General features: G+C 44.7%; 1 protein-coding gene across 4 annotated transcripts; it reads left to right on the top strand.

Annotated features, from left to right (window-relative positions):
• The first annotated feature begins 9,746 nt into the window (after positions 1-9,746).
• cox14 (cytochrome c oxidase assembly factor COX14) lies at positions 9,747-12,959 on the top strand. 4 transcript variants are annotated; one of them, XM_078431296.1, is made up of 3 exons: positions 9,772-9,911; positions 10,282-10,337; positions 12,631-12,959. In XM_078431296.1, the coding sequence occupies exon 3, from the start codon at positions 12,641-12,643 to the stop codon at positions 12,815-12,817; it is 177 nt and encodes a 58-aa protein (XP_078287422.1). In that variant the 5' UTR covers positions 9,772-9,911; positions 10,282-10,337; positions 12,631-12,640; the 3' UTR covers positions 12,818-12,959. The 4 variants fall into 4 exon arrangements, with proteins under 4 accessions (XP_078287424.1, XP_078287422.1, XP_078287425.1 ...); XM_078431297.1 differs by lacking the exon at positions 9,772-9,911 and adding an exon at positions 9,927-10,118; XM_078431298.1 differs by lacking the exon at positions 10,282-10,337 and having other exon boundaries at positions 9,747-9,911.
• The last annotated feature ends 3,202 nt before the right edge of the window (positions 12,960-16,161 follow it).

Consider the following 16,161-nt stretch of genomic DNA (forward strand, 5'->3'; position numbering starts at 1 on the left):
TTATTTAATGAGAAAGACTGTAATACTTTGATCTCCAAACCTTTGCCTGTTTTCAAACCCCTTCCGTGAAACTTTCTCTGATCCTATAACCCTATGGGATCTCTTCATTCCTGCAAATTTGGACTCTGGCCCTGGCTTCCATCTCTTCACTACTGCCAAGCCGTAAACTCTGGAAGTTGCCTTGGCCAGATTTTCTGCCTCGTTACCATTGTTTCCTCCAGTAAAATTATTTGCAAAAGTTGCCGGTGTTAATTACCACATGGTGCAGTGGGTTGCATTCTTGCTTCTATACTTAAGAAGGATAATGGTTCAAACGTCACTGGAGGGCCAAAGCTTAGGTTGGTGCTCCTGAACAGTTTGAAGGAGTGCTGCAGTGGCAGAGGTGCTGTCTTTTAAATGAGATGTTGAACTGTATCTGCTCTTGGAGGTGGAAATGAAAGGTTCCATGGCACTGTTGTGAAGCAGATCAGATTACCTTGCTGTCCATGTCCAGTCCAAAATTTACCTTTTATTAACATCTTTAAAACATTATTTTGTCATTATTGGTTTAGTTTAGCTTAGAGATACAGCATGGAACCAGCCCCTTTGGCCCACTGAGTCCATGCCAATCATTGATCACCCATTCACATTAGTTCTGTTATCCCACTTTCCCATCCACTCCCTACACACTAGGAGCAATTTACCAGAGGCCAAATAACCTACAAACCCGCACGTGGGAGGAAACTGGAGAAAACCCACGTGGTCACAGGGGAAACGTGCAAACTCCACACAAACAGCGCAGCACCTGAGGTTAGGATCTAATCTGGGTCTTTGGTGCTGTGAGGCGTGGCTCTACCAACTGCTAGCCATGTTTTCTTCATTATAACAATGATTACATGAGAAGAAATACATTATTGGTGCTAATGTACTTTGGGACAGGTGCAGTAGAAATGCAAATCTTTCCTCTGACTAAACTTTTAAACATTTCCCTCGTAACTGACAGCTGCAGTCTGGTACTAAAAGCTGTGCAACAGCTTTGCTCAGCTCTTCCAGTCCAACCTGTCATTGCCATGCAAGAAACCTGGTCCGATTGCATTGTTGATTCACTTGACTAACCTAATTACCAAGATCAAGAGACTGTTGAATACGTCAACGACAATGACAAATTTTACACGGTGGTATTAGTGAAATCGTATCCCGGAGCCATGTTATCCAACCCTGGACTAAAAAGGCAAGAATCACGATCTATCTAATTCACATAACTCCTGTGAAAACTTATGTGTTTCATGGATAAACTAAGAGGACTCTGAAAAAGGATTTAAAAAAATAGAAACAATGAACTGCAAATGCTGGTATGCCAAAAAAAGATACAAAGTGCTGCTGGAGTAACTCAGCTGGTCAGGCAGCATCTCTAACACTTCTTCAGTCAGAATTTCAAGTTGTAGAACAGTTTCACCATGTGGCACTGCCAAATCAGTCTGAAGAAGGGTCCCAAGCTGAAATGTCACCTATCCGTCTTCTCCAAGGATACTGCCTGACCCGCTGAATTGCTAAAGTACTTTGTGTATAAATATTTTTTAAATTGTGTTTCTATCAGATGATGAAACAGCCTTCTTTCTACGCATAGGAATGCTACAAATCGCTCTTTAAATTGTGTTGTGATCTAAAATGGCCATTGAATAGAATCCTTGTGTAAATTATGATGAGGTGGCTGAAACAATAGCTTCATCTAATCCAATCTCTTTGGCTGTGGAAACTTTCTGACAATTGATGGTCCCATGCGTAAATTGAAACAGCAACAAGCTCTTGGCTGACCAGATATGTTTGTGCTCAGATTTGGTAGGCTACATGGTGAAGCTGTGCTATGACATGAATTCTGGTTTCAGAGCCATATGTATGTGGGGGGCACTGACCACTCGAGGACGAGATAAAGCCTGCCCTTTACTCTGCTTTTCTTAAGGAATTTGTCATGCCAAATGGTGCTATGTGATGCTGGTGCTTAATTCAAACATATACAGGAATGAAAGGAAGACTGTATTGCACTTTGAAAGAAATGTGGGTGGTGCAGCTGGTAGAGCTGCTGCCTCACAGTGCCAGAAAGCCGGTTTTGATCCTGATCTTATGTGCAGCCTGTGTGGAGTTTGCACGTTCTTCCTGTGACCGTGTGGGTATCCTCCCACATCCCAAAGATGTGCGGGCTTGTAGGTAAATCGGCCTCTGTAAATTGCCCCTAATGTGTAGGCAGTGGTTGAGAAAGCGGGATGACATAGAACAAGCGTGAATGGGTGATCGATGGTCAGTGTAGACTCAGAGGGCCGAAGGGCCTGTTTCCATACTGTAACTCAGTATGGAAACAGTATTCTCCCCACATTCCCATCAATTCCCTCGTGATTGTAACAAACTAACATAAAAACATAAAATACAAGAACTCAGTAGGTCAGGTGACACCCTCGGAGAGAGAAAAGTTAATGTTTCGGGTCGATGACCTTCCTTCAGTACTAGTATAATAATATAATATAATATTCATTTATTGTCATTGCAACGAGTGCAACGAAATTAAAAAATAGCCAATCCTGACGGTGCGTACAAACATATATGCAATAAATGCAAAAACAAATAAATACAATTATATTAAGTACAAAGATTTTTTAACAGTGTTGCCTAGTGCAGAAGGTCGTGTTCAGTTCTCGTATGGCCCTGGGGTAAAAACTGTTCTTAAGTCTGTTTGTTCGGGATTTGATCGACCTGAAACGTCGACCAGAGGGCAGATGAACAAACAGACGGTGGCCGGGGTGGGATGGGTCTTTTATTATTTTGCCTGCTCTACTGAGGCAGCGTAGGCTGAACAGGTGCTCCAGGGAGGGCAGTGAGCAGCCGATGATCTTCTGGGCCGTTGTGATGACCCTCTGAAGGGCCTTCCTGTCCTTTTCTGAGCAGCTGGCATACCATGTGGTTATACAGTATGCCAGCACACTCTCGATGGAGCAGCGATAGAAGGACATCATGAGCTTCTCCTGCAGGTTGGTTTTCCTGAGGATCCTCAGGAAGTGGAGTCTCTGCTGTGCCTTCTTTACTGCGGTGATGGTGTTGGTAGACCAGGTAAGATCCTCTGCGATGTGCGTACCCAGGAACCTGAAAGCGGGTACCCTTTCCACACAGACCCCATTGATGTAGAGTGGGTCGTATTCTACACTGGTTTTCCTGAAGTCAATTATAAGTTCCTTTGTTTTGGAGGAGTTCAGGACAAGATTGTTCACTGAACACCATGCTGCCAGCCTTTGGATTTCATCCCTATAGGCTGTCTCATCTCCTCCTGAGATGAGTCCAACCACAGTCGTGTCATCCGCGAACTTGATGATGGTGTTGGTGGGATGGGTGGGGGCGCAGTCGTGAGTGTAGAGGGAGTAAGTAAAGGTTGGGGCTCAACACACAGCCCTGTGGTGAGCCGGTGCTCAGTGTAATGGTGGAGGAGAGGTGAGGGCCTATTTTGACGGTCTGGGGGCGGTTGGTCAGGAAGTCCTTGATCCATTGGCAGATGGTTTGGGAAAATCCAAGGTCAGAAAGTTTGGTGACCAGTCTGCTCGGGATGACCGTGTTAAAGGCAGAGCTGAAGTCGAGGAAGAGCATCCTCACATAGCTCCCCTGGTGTTCAAGGTGGGTCAGTGCAGTGTGAAGAGCAGTGTCGATGGCATCCCCTGTAGACCTATTTGCTCTGTAGGCAAACTGGTATGGGTCGAAGGTGGGTGGGAGGCTGGCTTTGATGTGCTGCAGGACCAGTCTCTCGAAGCACTTAGTGATGACCGGTGTGAGTGCTACCGGACGGTAGTCGTTAAGGCCGCTGATGACAGACTTTTTCGGCAGTGGGATGATTGTGGCGGACTTCAGGCAGGGAGGGATGGTGGATTTTAAAAGGGACAGGTTGAAGATTTTTGTGAAGACCTCAGATAATTGGTCTGCACATTCCCTCAGCACTCTTCCCGTCACACCATCGGGGCCTGCAGCTTTCCTGGGATTCACTGCTCTGAGCACGCGCTTAACATCATACTCCTGCACAGTGAAGGTGTTGCTGTCAGGTGCTGGAGAGGGTGTTATGTCTGCCACTGTAGCTTTCACCTCGAAACGAGCAAAGAAACAGTTAAGTTCCTCTGCCAGCGAGGCGTCGCCGTCGGCAGTCGTGCGGTTGCTGGTCTTGTAGTTGGTGATGTGCTGGATGCCTTGCCATACCCGCCGTGGGTCATTGTTGGTAAAGTGGTCCTCAATCTTCCTCTTGTAGGACGCTTTGGCATCCTTGATGCCTCTCTTCAGGTTGGTTCTAGCAGCACTGTATAGAGCTCTATCACTAGACCTGAAGGCGGTGTTACGGTCCTTGAGGAGAGACCTGACATCCTTTGTCATCCAGGGCTTCTGATTGGGATACAACCGGATACGTTTGTCGACGGTGACATTGTCAACACAGTTTTGGATGTAGCAGAGTACAGTTGATGTATACTCCTCTTAGTCCTGATCCTCAAAAATATCCCAGTTGGTCCTTTCGAAGCAATCCTGCAGCTGCGAGGAAGCTCCTTCAGGCCATGTCTTAACAGTCTTTATGGTGACTGGAGCTTTCCTCCTGAGTGGGGTGTATGCTGGAGTTAAGAATATGGACAGGTGATCTGACTGCCCCAGGTGTGGTAGTGGTGCTGACCTGAAACCCTTCTTAATATTTGAATAAACCTTGTCTAGTGTGTTTTTCCCCCTGGTAGCACATCTTATGTGTTGTTCAAGTTTCGGGAGAACTGACTTTAGGTCTGCATGATTGAAGTCCCCGGCTATGATGTGGGCTGCTTCTGGATATGTGCTCTGTTGTGAGTTTATTGCACCGAGCAGGTAGCCTAAAGCTGTGCTAGCGTTAGCATTCGGTGGGATGTAGACTGCTGTTACTATAACCCCTGTAAATTCACGAGGAAGGTAAAAAGGCCACAGTTTGCACTCTGTCAGGAAAGGTTTTAGCGCAAAAAATTATCATCAATTATAATTTATTGATTTAGTTTTATTCATGCTGTTAGTTACTGGGATGAAAACTGAGGAGTGTTCTCAAACTTTCTGGTGAGTAGCACTGCCCCATGGAGCAAACTCACTAAGACTGAACAACATTGGGAGAGAGCCATAGAATCATATTCAGAGTCCCACTGCATGGAAACAGGCCCTTCGACCCAGAGTCCATGTTGACCATCGACAACCCATTTACACTGATCTCATTTTTATTCTCCCCACATTCCCATCAATTCCCTCGTGATTGTAGCCCTCGCCCAGGGTTCTGGCACTGTGAGGCAGCGGTACTACCCACTGGCTCTATCTGCCCATCATCTTCCTCATCATTTAGTTCCACCTCTCGCCTGTGAGCTCCTGCCTCATCTGTCCCGCTCACCTCTTTCTACTAGCCATCTCCCCTCTACATTCTCAGTCTTGATGAAGGGTGTTGAGGTGAAATGTCGGCCATCCCTTTGCTGGACTCGCTAAGCTCCTCCTGCAGATTGTTTTATGCTCTGGATTCCAGCATCTGCACTCTTGTATCTAATTTTTTCAAAGCAAACTGTTGTCTAACATGGAGATTTTCTTCAACAGTGATAACATTGTACTCGGCAGTCCTTCAGGATTCAAGATGACTCACTCCACTCCGGTTCTGTGTTGGCTGATGAGATCAATGTGAGACCCACAGACTCTTCCATAGAGGGGCAGTTGATGCCTAAAGGATGGGCAAAAAAAGTAGTCTGTAAGGTAGTGAAATTATTTGCCTGTTGCTGAATTTACAGTTCATTAGTAGAGTCAGCATATGCTCAAACACATCAGGTCAATTACTTTTTTAAATTCATTCAAGGGATGAGGGTTTTGCAGGCTGAGCCAGCATTTAATTGCCTACCCCTAAATGTCCTGTAGAAGGTGGTGGTGATGAGCTGTCTTCTTGACCCACTGCAGTCCTTGCGGTGTAAATGTGCTAGAACATTGTTAGGGAGAGACTTCCAGGATTTTGACACAGGAGCAGTGAATGAACGACAATATATTTCCAAGTTGGGTTGATGCGTGGCTTGAAGGGCAACTTCCCCCAGATAGTGATGTTCATGTTTTTGCTGCCATGGTCCTAGCTGGTTGAGGTCATGGATTTGGCAGGTGCTGTCTTGGTGAGTTGACACAGTGCATCCTGTAGATGGTACAAACTGCTGCGACCGTGCATCGGTGGGGAAGTAAGTGAATGGTTGTGGACGGGGTGCCTATCAGGTGGGCTGCTGTGTCCTGGATGGTGTCGAGTTCCTTGCGTGTTGTTGAAGCTGGGGAGTGGGCAAATGGGGAGTGTTCCATCACACTGCCGACTTGAGCCTTGCAGATGTTTGACAGACTCTGTGGAGTTGGGAGGTGAGTTACTCACTGCAGGATTCCTTGCCTCTGACCAGCTCTGGTAGCCACATCGTGTGTATGGCTCCTCTGCTCAATAGTATCCCCTTGAAACATTAACTCAGTTTCTCTTTACACTGCTGCTGCCTGGGTCACACCAGCATATCAATTGTGATTTTAGATTTTTATCAAGTACACCCCATTAGCTCCAACTCCTGGCTAAATGGGGTAGGGGTGGCCACCAGTTTCCAAGGCAAAAAAACATTCCAGGACTTTGGAGAGGGGGAAGGTGAGTGGGTTGGGTTTATGATAGTAGTTTGTAAAGGGTGGGTTACAACCACAATCAAATCAAATTGTGTGTGTGTTCGGCATCTCGCCTCAAATGGGGGCTGAATGTGTCTGTGATTGTAGATTTCAGGTTGTAGTTTAATGAATTGTAAAAATAAATAAGAAATAGGCTTAATTATAAACTAAATTAAACAATAAAAAGCACCTAAAAGAAATCAAAGTCAAAGGAATGGTTTCAAAAAGTGAAGGATTTAGAAAGGATGATTCTACAATTGGTGTTCCCAACTAATGTGATGTGTATCCCCAGCAGTCGCAGAACATCTGAGGGGTACATCGGAAAAATAACGCATTATTTTGCAATGTTAAAAGAAAAAAAAAATACAAGGGATATAACAGGGTGGACATATAATGACAAATCTCAAAGGGGGTTGTCACAAAACGTTTCGAATCCTCTGTTCTAATATATTGGCAATGTAGGCAGTCTGTCAATGCAGAGAGGGGTACAGAGAGACAGGCAAGTGAGGCTAAAATTCAGTAGTGTGTGAGTGAGGCAGAGGGAGTTGGAGCGGAAAAGATACAATTTATTGTACCTCACGTGCCTTTTGCTGCCAAACTTGGTTATTTAACGAACTAGAACTTTATCCTCTTGTGATATGCTGAGAAATTAAAGGATGTGTTTATTTTTCAGTGTTAGGCAATTGAACATGAAAAATTACATTTCATTGTCATTCTAGAAATGTCCCTTATGGGCCTCAGTCGTACTTGGACCCTGATGTGACTTCAGTGTCACTTCCAGTACAACATTTCTTCTGAAGCATTGCAGGGGAGGTTCAGCCACATTGTCCTGAAAGTGGCCGACAATCTTTGTGTGCTGCCGTGACAGCTTGATCTTTGCCAGTGCATCACCTGACTGAGCCAACTGCTAAGTAAGTCAAAACAACCTTAAATTATTTATCCAACAAGCACTCTTCAATGCGCCTAACCAGCACATCCACCTGAACCTCCAAAGCGCAAGCCCTTTATTTGCTATCTCAACAATCATCCCTGCACCCCCAACTCTCCCTATTGGAACTGGATCCTTAGTCTCTGGTGCTTAGAAGAATTAATAGTCTTTTTGCAAGGCATAAATTTCGTCCAGGACTTGACAAATGCACCATTCAATCCGGTGAGCCGTTTGTTGTTTTGCTAATTTCCTCTTTCACCAGAACATTCTATCTTATGTAGGGAGAATGGGCCTAGAGGGAATATTCCAATGGTCGTCTCACTGGGGTCCTATATAATTTTAGTATGGCTTCTGTCCTCTTGCAACAAAGGCTGACATATCATTTTCCATTATTACTGCTTGCTGAGCCTGCACATTTAACTCTGTGATTTGTGTACTAGGCAGCCGATCTCCCTCTTGAACCTTTCAATGTCTCGCCTTTTACAAAATACTTGACTTTTCCATTTTTTCCACCACCATGGATGATCTCACTATTATCCACAATATATTCTATCTTCCATTTCTTGTACCATTCACTTTTTCACACCAGGGACAGAGAGTGAGGACAAGAGCAGCAGACACCCATGGTAGACATGCAGGGCTCTGATGAGGCAGATCCTGGTCTGTAATCAGCAAAAGTTCACCAGAATGATTTTTGGAAGGACATGATTGTATGATAAGATGGTTGGGTTAGTTAGGTCTGTATTCACTGGATTTAGAAGAATGAGAGATCGTATTTAAACGTACAAATGTAATTAAGTTTAAAAAGGCGCAGGCGCAGCCAGGTCCCCCCCGACACCGGTGAACATCCAGGGAATGGACATCAGGAGGGTGGACTCTTATAAGTACCTGGGTGTTTACCTCAATAATAAATTGGACTGGACCGAAAACACCAATGCGCTATACAAAAAGGGCCAGAGCAGACTTTATCTGCTGAGGAGACTCAGGTCCTTTGGAGTGCAGAGGGCACTCTAAGGACCTTCTACAACACGGTGGTTGCATCAGCCATTTTCTATGGAGTGGTCTGCTGGAGCAGCAGCATCTCAGTGGCAGAGGGGAAGAGACTTGACAAGCTGGTCAGGAAGACCGGCTTTGTCCTGGGTTGCCCCCTCGACTCAGTGCAGGCGGTGGGAGAGAGGAGGATGATGACTCCTCCACACTCACCATATTCAAAACATTGCTGAAGTCTCACCTGTTCAGTACTGCCTTCAACCATTGAAGGTCACCTCACCTTCTGTCTCCTTTCTCTGTTCGTTTACATATTTACTTATTTATCTATTTATTCATTTCCCTATGTTCTCTAAATCTCTGTAAAGCGTCTTTGAGTATATGAAAAGCGCTATATAAATAAAATGCATTATTATTATTATTATTATTATAAAGTTAACATCGCTGCTGGACAACGACTCCCACCCCATGCAGGACACTGTCACTGCACTGAGTAGCTCCTTCAGTGACGGACTCCTTCACCCCAACTGTGTGAAGGAGAGATATCGGAGGTCCTTTCTTCCCGCTGCTGTGAGACTGCACAACCAGCACTGCTCCCAGCAGACCAGTCAACAGTAGCAGTAACAGTTAAGGAATACACAGAAAACTGATGACAATGTATCGTTGTCTTTACTTTTATTTATAATGAATGATCTCTTGCTATCCACTTTGTTGCTGTAACACTGTAAATTTCCCCGGTGTGGGACGAATAAAGGAATATATTATTATTATTATTAAGGTAGACACAAAATACTGGAGTAACTCAGTGGGACAGGCAACATCTCTGGATAGAATGAATGGGTGACTGTTTTGGGTCGAGACCCTTCAGACCGGAGACCATTCTTCACTGAAGAAGGGTCTCCACCACGAAACGTACCAGGCAAAGTCGCTGTTTCAAAATATGTTTCAGAAAAGGTGGGTAGATTCCTGAACACAAAGAGTGTCAAAGGCTACTGGGAAAAAGAGGGAACATAACCAGATGGTGGATCCGCCATGATCGAACGAAATGGCAGGATGGGCTTGTTTTCAAAAGTCAAAAACTGCACACGCTGCAACACTTAACGGGTCTGGCAGCGAGAGAAAGAGTTAACAATTGAGATCCGAGCACTTGCTCGGAGTCCAGTATTTGGCGACCGTGTCCCAGGGACCGCCGCCCGCCGCCTCCCCGCACCAGAGCCGCTGCCGCTTCCGGCGGAGCGTCCTTTCACCCGGTCCCTCCTGCTCTCCGCTCCCCCGCTCGTGTCGCTGCTTCACCCGGAAAGTGAACCGCGGAACACGGTGTTTGGGAGGGAGTCGATGGTTCACGGTAAGTTGCTGCCGCTCAGCTCCCTACTCTGATTTGCCCCACGGCCCCCTGGCAGGTTATCGTCGCCGTTGTCCGTAGCTCCTTGGACCGATGCCGAGGATCAGCCACGGGAACCGCCGCCCACTTCCCGGCCTCCGCTGAAGACGCGGCGGCGGGGCCCGGGGAGGTAGGGGATGCAGCTATCTGAGAGTCGCAGTTGGTGGAAATGTGAGTTATTGACCCTTCAGTTTATTTAAACTACATCACGACCCGTAATGTCACCAGTTAACGCTGCTATCCGCAGGTTGAGGCCAGGGGGTGGTTGACGGCGGGTGCGAGAGCTGCAGGGGTGATAGTGCCTTAATTCTAATCCTGTTAGTTTGCTTTTAAGGTTTGAACAGAGAGGAAAACCATTCCCTGCTCTCATAGAGGATTTACATCGCAAAGGTACTTTTAAGACTCTTATTAAGTTCATAAGTCATAAAAGCAGAATTAGACCATTCGGCCCATCAAATCTACACCATCATTCAATCATGCTTGATTTATCCTTCCCTCTCAAACCCATTCTCCCGCCTTCTCCCCATAACGATAACCTTCTCCCCACACCCGTTCTAATCAAGAATTTGGCAATCTCTGCCTTAAAAATACCCAATGATTTGACTTCCACAGCTGTCTGTGGCAATGAATTCCACAGATTCGCCACCTTCTGACTGAAGAAATTCCTCGTCCTCTCCTTTTAAAACCGTGTTTGCGTGTTGCAGTTCTATATTGTATTAAATAATATTGAAATTTAGATGGTAAGAATAGCCTGTGACTACAAATGCTTTGGAAAAAGGGTATTACAATCTAATTAAAAAAGTTTGGAAGCCACTGTTATAAGAGTTGTACAACACAGAAACTGGCTCTTCAGCCTACCATGACCACACTGACCTTTTTGCCACTAATCTATTTGCCTGTATTAGATTCGTATTCTTCTTTGTCTTGCCCGTTTAACTGTCTGTCTAAATGTCTGTAATTGTATCAGACTCCACCTCCTCTGGCAGGTATCAATCACACGCTGTGTGAAAAAAAAAATCCCCTTGGATGCCCTTTAAAACTCCTTCCTCTCATCTTAAATCTATGCCCACTTGATATTTGATTGCCCAACTATGGGAAAAAGATTCTGACTATCCACCCTATCTATGCCTCTTATAATTTTGTATATCACTAGTAGGTCATCCTCAGCCTTCTTCACCCCAGGGGAAAACAAGCCCAACCTATCTACTCTCTCACCATAAAGTCCTATCAAGGCAACATGCTGGTTAATCTCACAGGACACTGTTATTGGTCTTAGTACCATAGTAACTGATCAGATGATGTGGCTGTGATCATGGTAAGCCTCACGTCCGTGGTAAGGAATCTAATTGAGAGCATTCTTTGGGATAGGATTTACTCACATTTGGAGTAGAATGGGCTAATTAGGGACAGGCCGCATGGCTTTGTCCGCAGCAGGTCATGCCTTAATAATTAGATTAATTTTTTGAGGTGACCGATGAGGGCAGGGCGTGGATGTTGTCCACAGGGATTTTAGTAAGGCTTTTGATAAAGTCCCTCTTGGTAGACTGATCCAGAAGATTAAGATGCATGTGATTCAGGGTGATTTGGTTATTTAGATTCAGAACTGGCTTACTCACAGAAGACGGGGGGTTGTGGTGGAAGGGTGCTTTTCAGGCTGGAGGTCTATGGCCATTTGCGTCCACAGGGATCTGTGCTGTGATCTCTGTTGTTTGTGATAGTATGTGACTTTGATGCAAGGATAGATGACACAAAAATTGGTGGAGTTGCAGACGGTAAGGAAGGATGTCAAAAGTATACAGCAGGATATAGATCAACCATAAAGATGGCAGAAAAGAGGGAGATGGAGTTTAATGTGAGCATGCGTGAGTTGTTGCACTATGGAAGGTCAAATGTAACAGGAAGGTATAGTATGGCAAGACCCTTAACAACAGTGATGGATAGAGGGATTTGGGGGTTCGAGTCTAGAGCTGCCTCCGAACTTTTTTACCAGGGTTGAAATGTCAAAGACGAGAGGGCATCCCTTTACGGTGAGAGGAACAAAGTTTAAATGAAATGTGTGGGGCAAGTTTTTCTTATAAATATAGAGGGTGGTGGGTGCCTGGAACGCATTGCCAGGAGTGGGCTGTGGAGGCAGATACAATAGTGGGATTTAAGAAGCTTTTAGATAGACACACGGTTGTGTAGGGAATGGATGGAAGTGCATCATGTGTAGACAGAGAAGATTAGTTTAACTTGGGATCATGTTTGGCTCAGATATTGTGGGCCAAAGAGCTTGTTCCTGTGCTGTACTTTCTATGTTCCTTGCCCTGGGTTCATTTGTGAAATTATTGGACAAATCTATATCCTCTTTCCTCTCTGTAAGCAGCAGGGTTTAGGAATTAAACATCCTGCTTTTGGCTTGAGCCTGTAATTGCTCATCTCTCATGGATCCCATTTCAGACACCTGTGTGTTTGTTGTGTTAGCAAAACACAGTGAAGTTATGTGCCTAATTTATCAATTGGAACAGTAAGGGATTCTATGCCATGAGGCAGGTTCTTGGAAGGGATTGACATAAAACAGTAGCTCTTGCCCACCAAAAAACATAGCCCCTCCTTGCTCAAGAAATGGCATGAACCAGGCATTGGGCAAATGTTTGCTTTGGCTCTTTTCCTCCCTAACTAAAGCTTGGTGTATGTATTTCAGATCTGTCACCATGGTGTCCTCTAAGAAGCTAGCAGACATAGGTTACAGGATGGTTTCTGGCTCAATGGTATTACTGACGGTGTACGGTGGTTATCTGTGCAGTGCCCGTGCCTACCGCTACTTCCAGAGACAAAAGACCTTGAAGGCAGCGGCTAAAGATCAAGCCAGTGACATAATCAAGGACTAAAAGCTGCTCCTGTGTTGGGGAACAAAGTTCCCCCCTTTACAGCATGTGAAAAAAGAATGTTTCATATTGTATATCCAATTCTAGAATTTTGTGCATCTGCTTTAAAATCTACTTGTTATAAAATGTTTAAATAATTATTTAATATGATTTGTTTTGAGCTTTGTGTATTATCATTTTTTAATCAGTATTTAAAAGAAATTGAGTGGATTGATTTGTTATTCATCAGGAGAAGTGGTTAACGTTTGGGTCAATGACTTTTGCCACTTCTCGTGAAAGAGTGTTGTCGAGTGCAGATGATGATGATGAGATTGTTGGACTCTGATTAGTAGGTGTGGGGTAGATATGGGGGATTAGGGGTAGTTGAGGTGGGCAAGGGGCAGGTGGGGTGAGCAAGGGGAGGGTAATGAGGTGAGTGGGTGGGCTAGGGGTTAGTTGGGGTGGGAAAGGGTGAATTGGGAGGGGTAAGGGAGAGTTGGGGGGGGGGGTGGGAATGCTGTGCTGCTGGTGGGAGCAGAAACAAAAAATGCAAGATTCCATTTAAAATATTGAATGACATTTTTATTGCAATGTGTCCAGTAAAAAAAACATTGAATTAACAAGAACCACCTCCACCAACACATCCACAGCTTGTCATCTAGCAAACCACGAGTCTGTATTGACAGAAATTTTGATGCATTGATTCAAAATGCAAGGCAATTTCGGTACTTTAATTAACAAAGTTGTCCTCCACTCTCCCCCCCTCCCCAAATCACTCTCATTGCTAAAGCCACTCTGATCTAGTCACTGGGGCGTTTGGCTCAGGGAGCAGGGCAGGACCACATAAATTCTCCTCAATCGTCCCTCGTGTGGCAGCCTGGCCGAGGCTGATCAATAACTCGGCCTCATCCACAATGCAGGATTGGGCTGAATCAAGCACATCAAAGCTGCAAAGTAACGTTCTACAGCAAGATTAACAGTTCAACACAAGAACAAACCGAAACAGGCAGTATTCCAGATACAACACAACAGGCCTGGTAGACACAAGCCGGCTTTTGCCTCTGTCAGCAAATGTAACACCACAAGGGAATATCCAGAGTATAACCGTCCCCAACCCAAACAGACCTGCGTGGTTTAGTGGGTAGTGCTGCTTACTCAGCAACCCTGCAGGCTCCAACATTTGCTGGATGGCACTTGTACAAATCACATATTTCACACAGGAGCTTGCAGTGTGATGCCTGGTATTTTTTTTTCTGTCAGGTTTTGTGCTCCCACTCTGTTGATCAACTCTGGGGTCTTCCCGTTTTCTGCACTTCAGGTACACATCAGGGGAAAAGGTCACCAACTGGGCCAGTGGCTCTAGTAATTTTTTAAAAATCAGCTCATTCTATTGGTTTTTATCCCATTCTTGATCAATGTGAAAAAAAAACAGGCACTGCAGCTTGGCAGGGTCCAAACCAGTGTGTCAGAGGTGGCACCAATCCTAGGGCTGAAAAAAATCAAGGATAACATAATTGCTGTAAAGATATGCAGTGCCAAACCACAGTTATCTACCAAGAAATAGCACAGTCAACATAGTAACAAGCAATCAATAACAAGATAAATCTTACACATCACATACTTTAAGTTCAGTTACAGCATGACTGGTCCAGTAGAGTATTATAAAAGTTAATAAACAATCCATTCTAGGGAATGATATCAACTGCAAATCGTTTAATAAAGTAAGCAATGCCACAGTCACCTTATTCAAAACGAGGTCCTGTTTGCAATTTTAAACTTACTGTATTCCAGTAATCTCCAGCTCAGAGGATCCATCAGTCCTAACTCCATCCCAGCTAGCATCATGTCCATGTAATCTAGACACATCCACCTCATTTACAACAATATGGATGTCAACAGACATTTGAATCAATTTCTGTGCAGGCACAGGGTGACACTATAAAAGTCAGAACTAAAAAAGTGACTGGATAGAATTTCTGGAGCAATGACCACTGTGTGATACAATATTCCATCACCCCATAAACAAAAGAGAAACAATGAGGAGCCCCAGCCTGGCTGAGCTAACCAGTGGAGGAAGACATTGGTATCAACTAGCACAGGATAGCAAAAGTGAACATATTTCAACATACAATCACAACAGTTACAAGTGTCATGCTCAAAGAGGAGTGAGGAAAGAGAATGCGTGCACACACACTAATTCAGTATCCTGTAAAATTTCAAACTGTTCTCATTACTTAATCAACAACATCAGTCTGCCTTAGTCACAAAACTCATTATACATGCACAGTTGAGGCGTGCATTGTGGAAATAAAAGAATTTCCCTTTCCTCCCAAATAACAGCTCCCTCTGAGCTATCGCTCCCACTTGCCTTCCTCTGGTTGTGTCTAGTCAGGGACCAGCCAGCCCACCAGCCCAGCTCAATAATGTGCCTGATGGATCATGCTCAAGAACACAGCAGTGGGGTGGCCAGAACAGAGACAGAAGACAGCCGGGACAATTGAGCAGGGACAAATCACCTCACTGGGGCTGCTGTACACAAAAACTGGCAAATCAAGACCGCATCTGTATGGGATCTCAGACAGGATAATACAACATAGTATTAGAGGAAGTACTTTACACCAATGTCACTGGTCATGCTACCCACAACAATGCTCCCTCTTAAAGATCCAATATGGCAACCTGCTCGAACCCGATTCTTTCAGACTCGATGGCAAATTTGACCGGATACAAAGCGGGCAATGTCACCTTCACCTGGTGACAATGTAGAATGCTCACACCTCAAGCTTCACAAACTTATTAAAGAATTCAAATGTCTTCAATTTCCTCCCATCTCTCCATTAAGTACTCCATGAACTGGTCCAGCAGTATCACTTAATCAACAGTTCTAAGATTAACAAGAGTTTAGGGTTTCTGCACAATCACCAGAGCAAGATGCTATGGGCACAGCACACAGCTTCCTCCATAAATCCAAAAGGGATGGGCAATTGCAGAATAGTAATTTTTTTTAAATCCCATTCATTTTATACCCCACAATGAAGATTTAAAAAAAAATCTGTGTTATTTGTGATTGTGATTGCTAAAATACCAAACAAAACAAAAGCAATCCTGTAGTTTATAAAAGGTGGATTATATAGTGGACTTTAAACAGTCCTGTCCTGAAGACACTAATTAAAGTTCTGCCTCAGCAAGATAGGCCAGTGGAAAGCCGGCGGACAGTTCAACTTCTGGCCAAGGGATACATGGTTTTAAGGCATCTCTCACAATCCTCTGGAAGTTGGTCAGCAAGAATAAAACCACTTTGAAAGGATTTTGGGCGGATTCTAGCAATTGTGTGCAGGTCAAATTGCACAGAACTTACTGCAATGTAA

The sequence above is a fragment of the Rhinoraja longicauda genome, chromosome 42 (assembly GCF_053455715.1).
Source record: "Rhinoraja longicauda isolate Sanriku21f chromosome 42, sRhiLon1.1, whole genome shotgun sequence".
In the NCBI taxonomy this organism is placed as follows: domain Eukaryota; kingdom Metazoa; phylum Chordata; class Chondrichthyes; order Rajiformes; family Arhynchobatidae; genus Rhinoraja; species Rhinoraja longicauda.

Excerpts from the sequence above, each read along its gene's own strand:
- cox14 (XM_078431298.1), top strand. The coding sequence starts at position 12,641 with ATGGTGTCCTCTAAGAAGCTAGCAGACATAGGTTACAGGATGGTTTCT.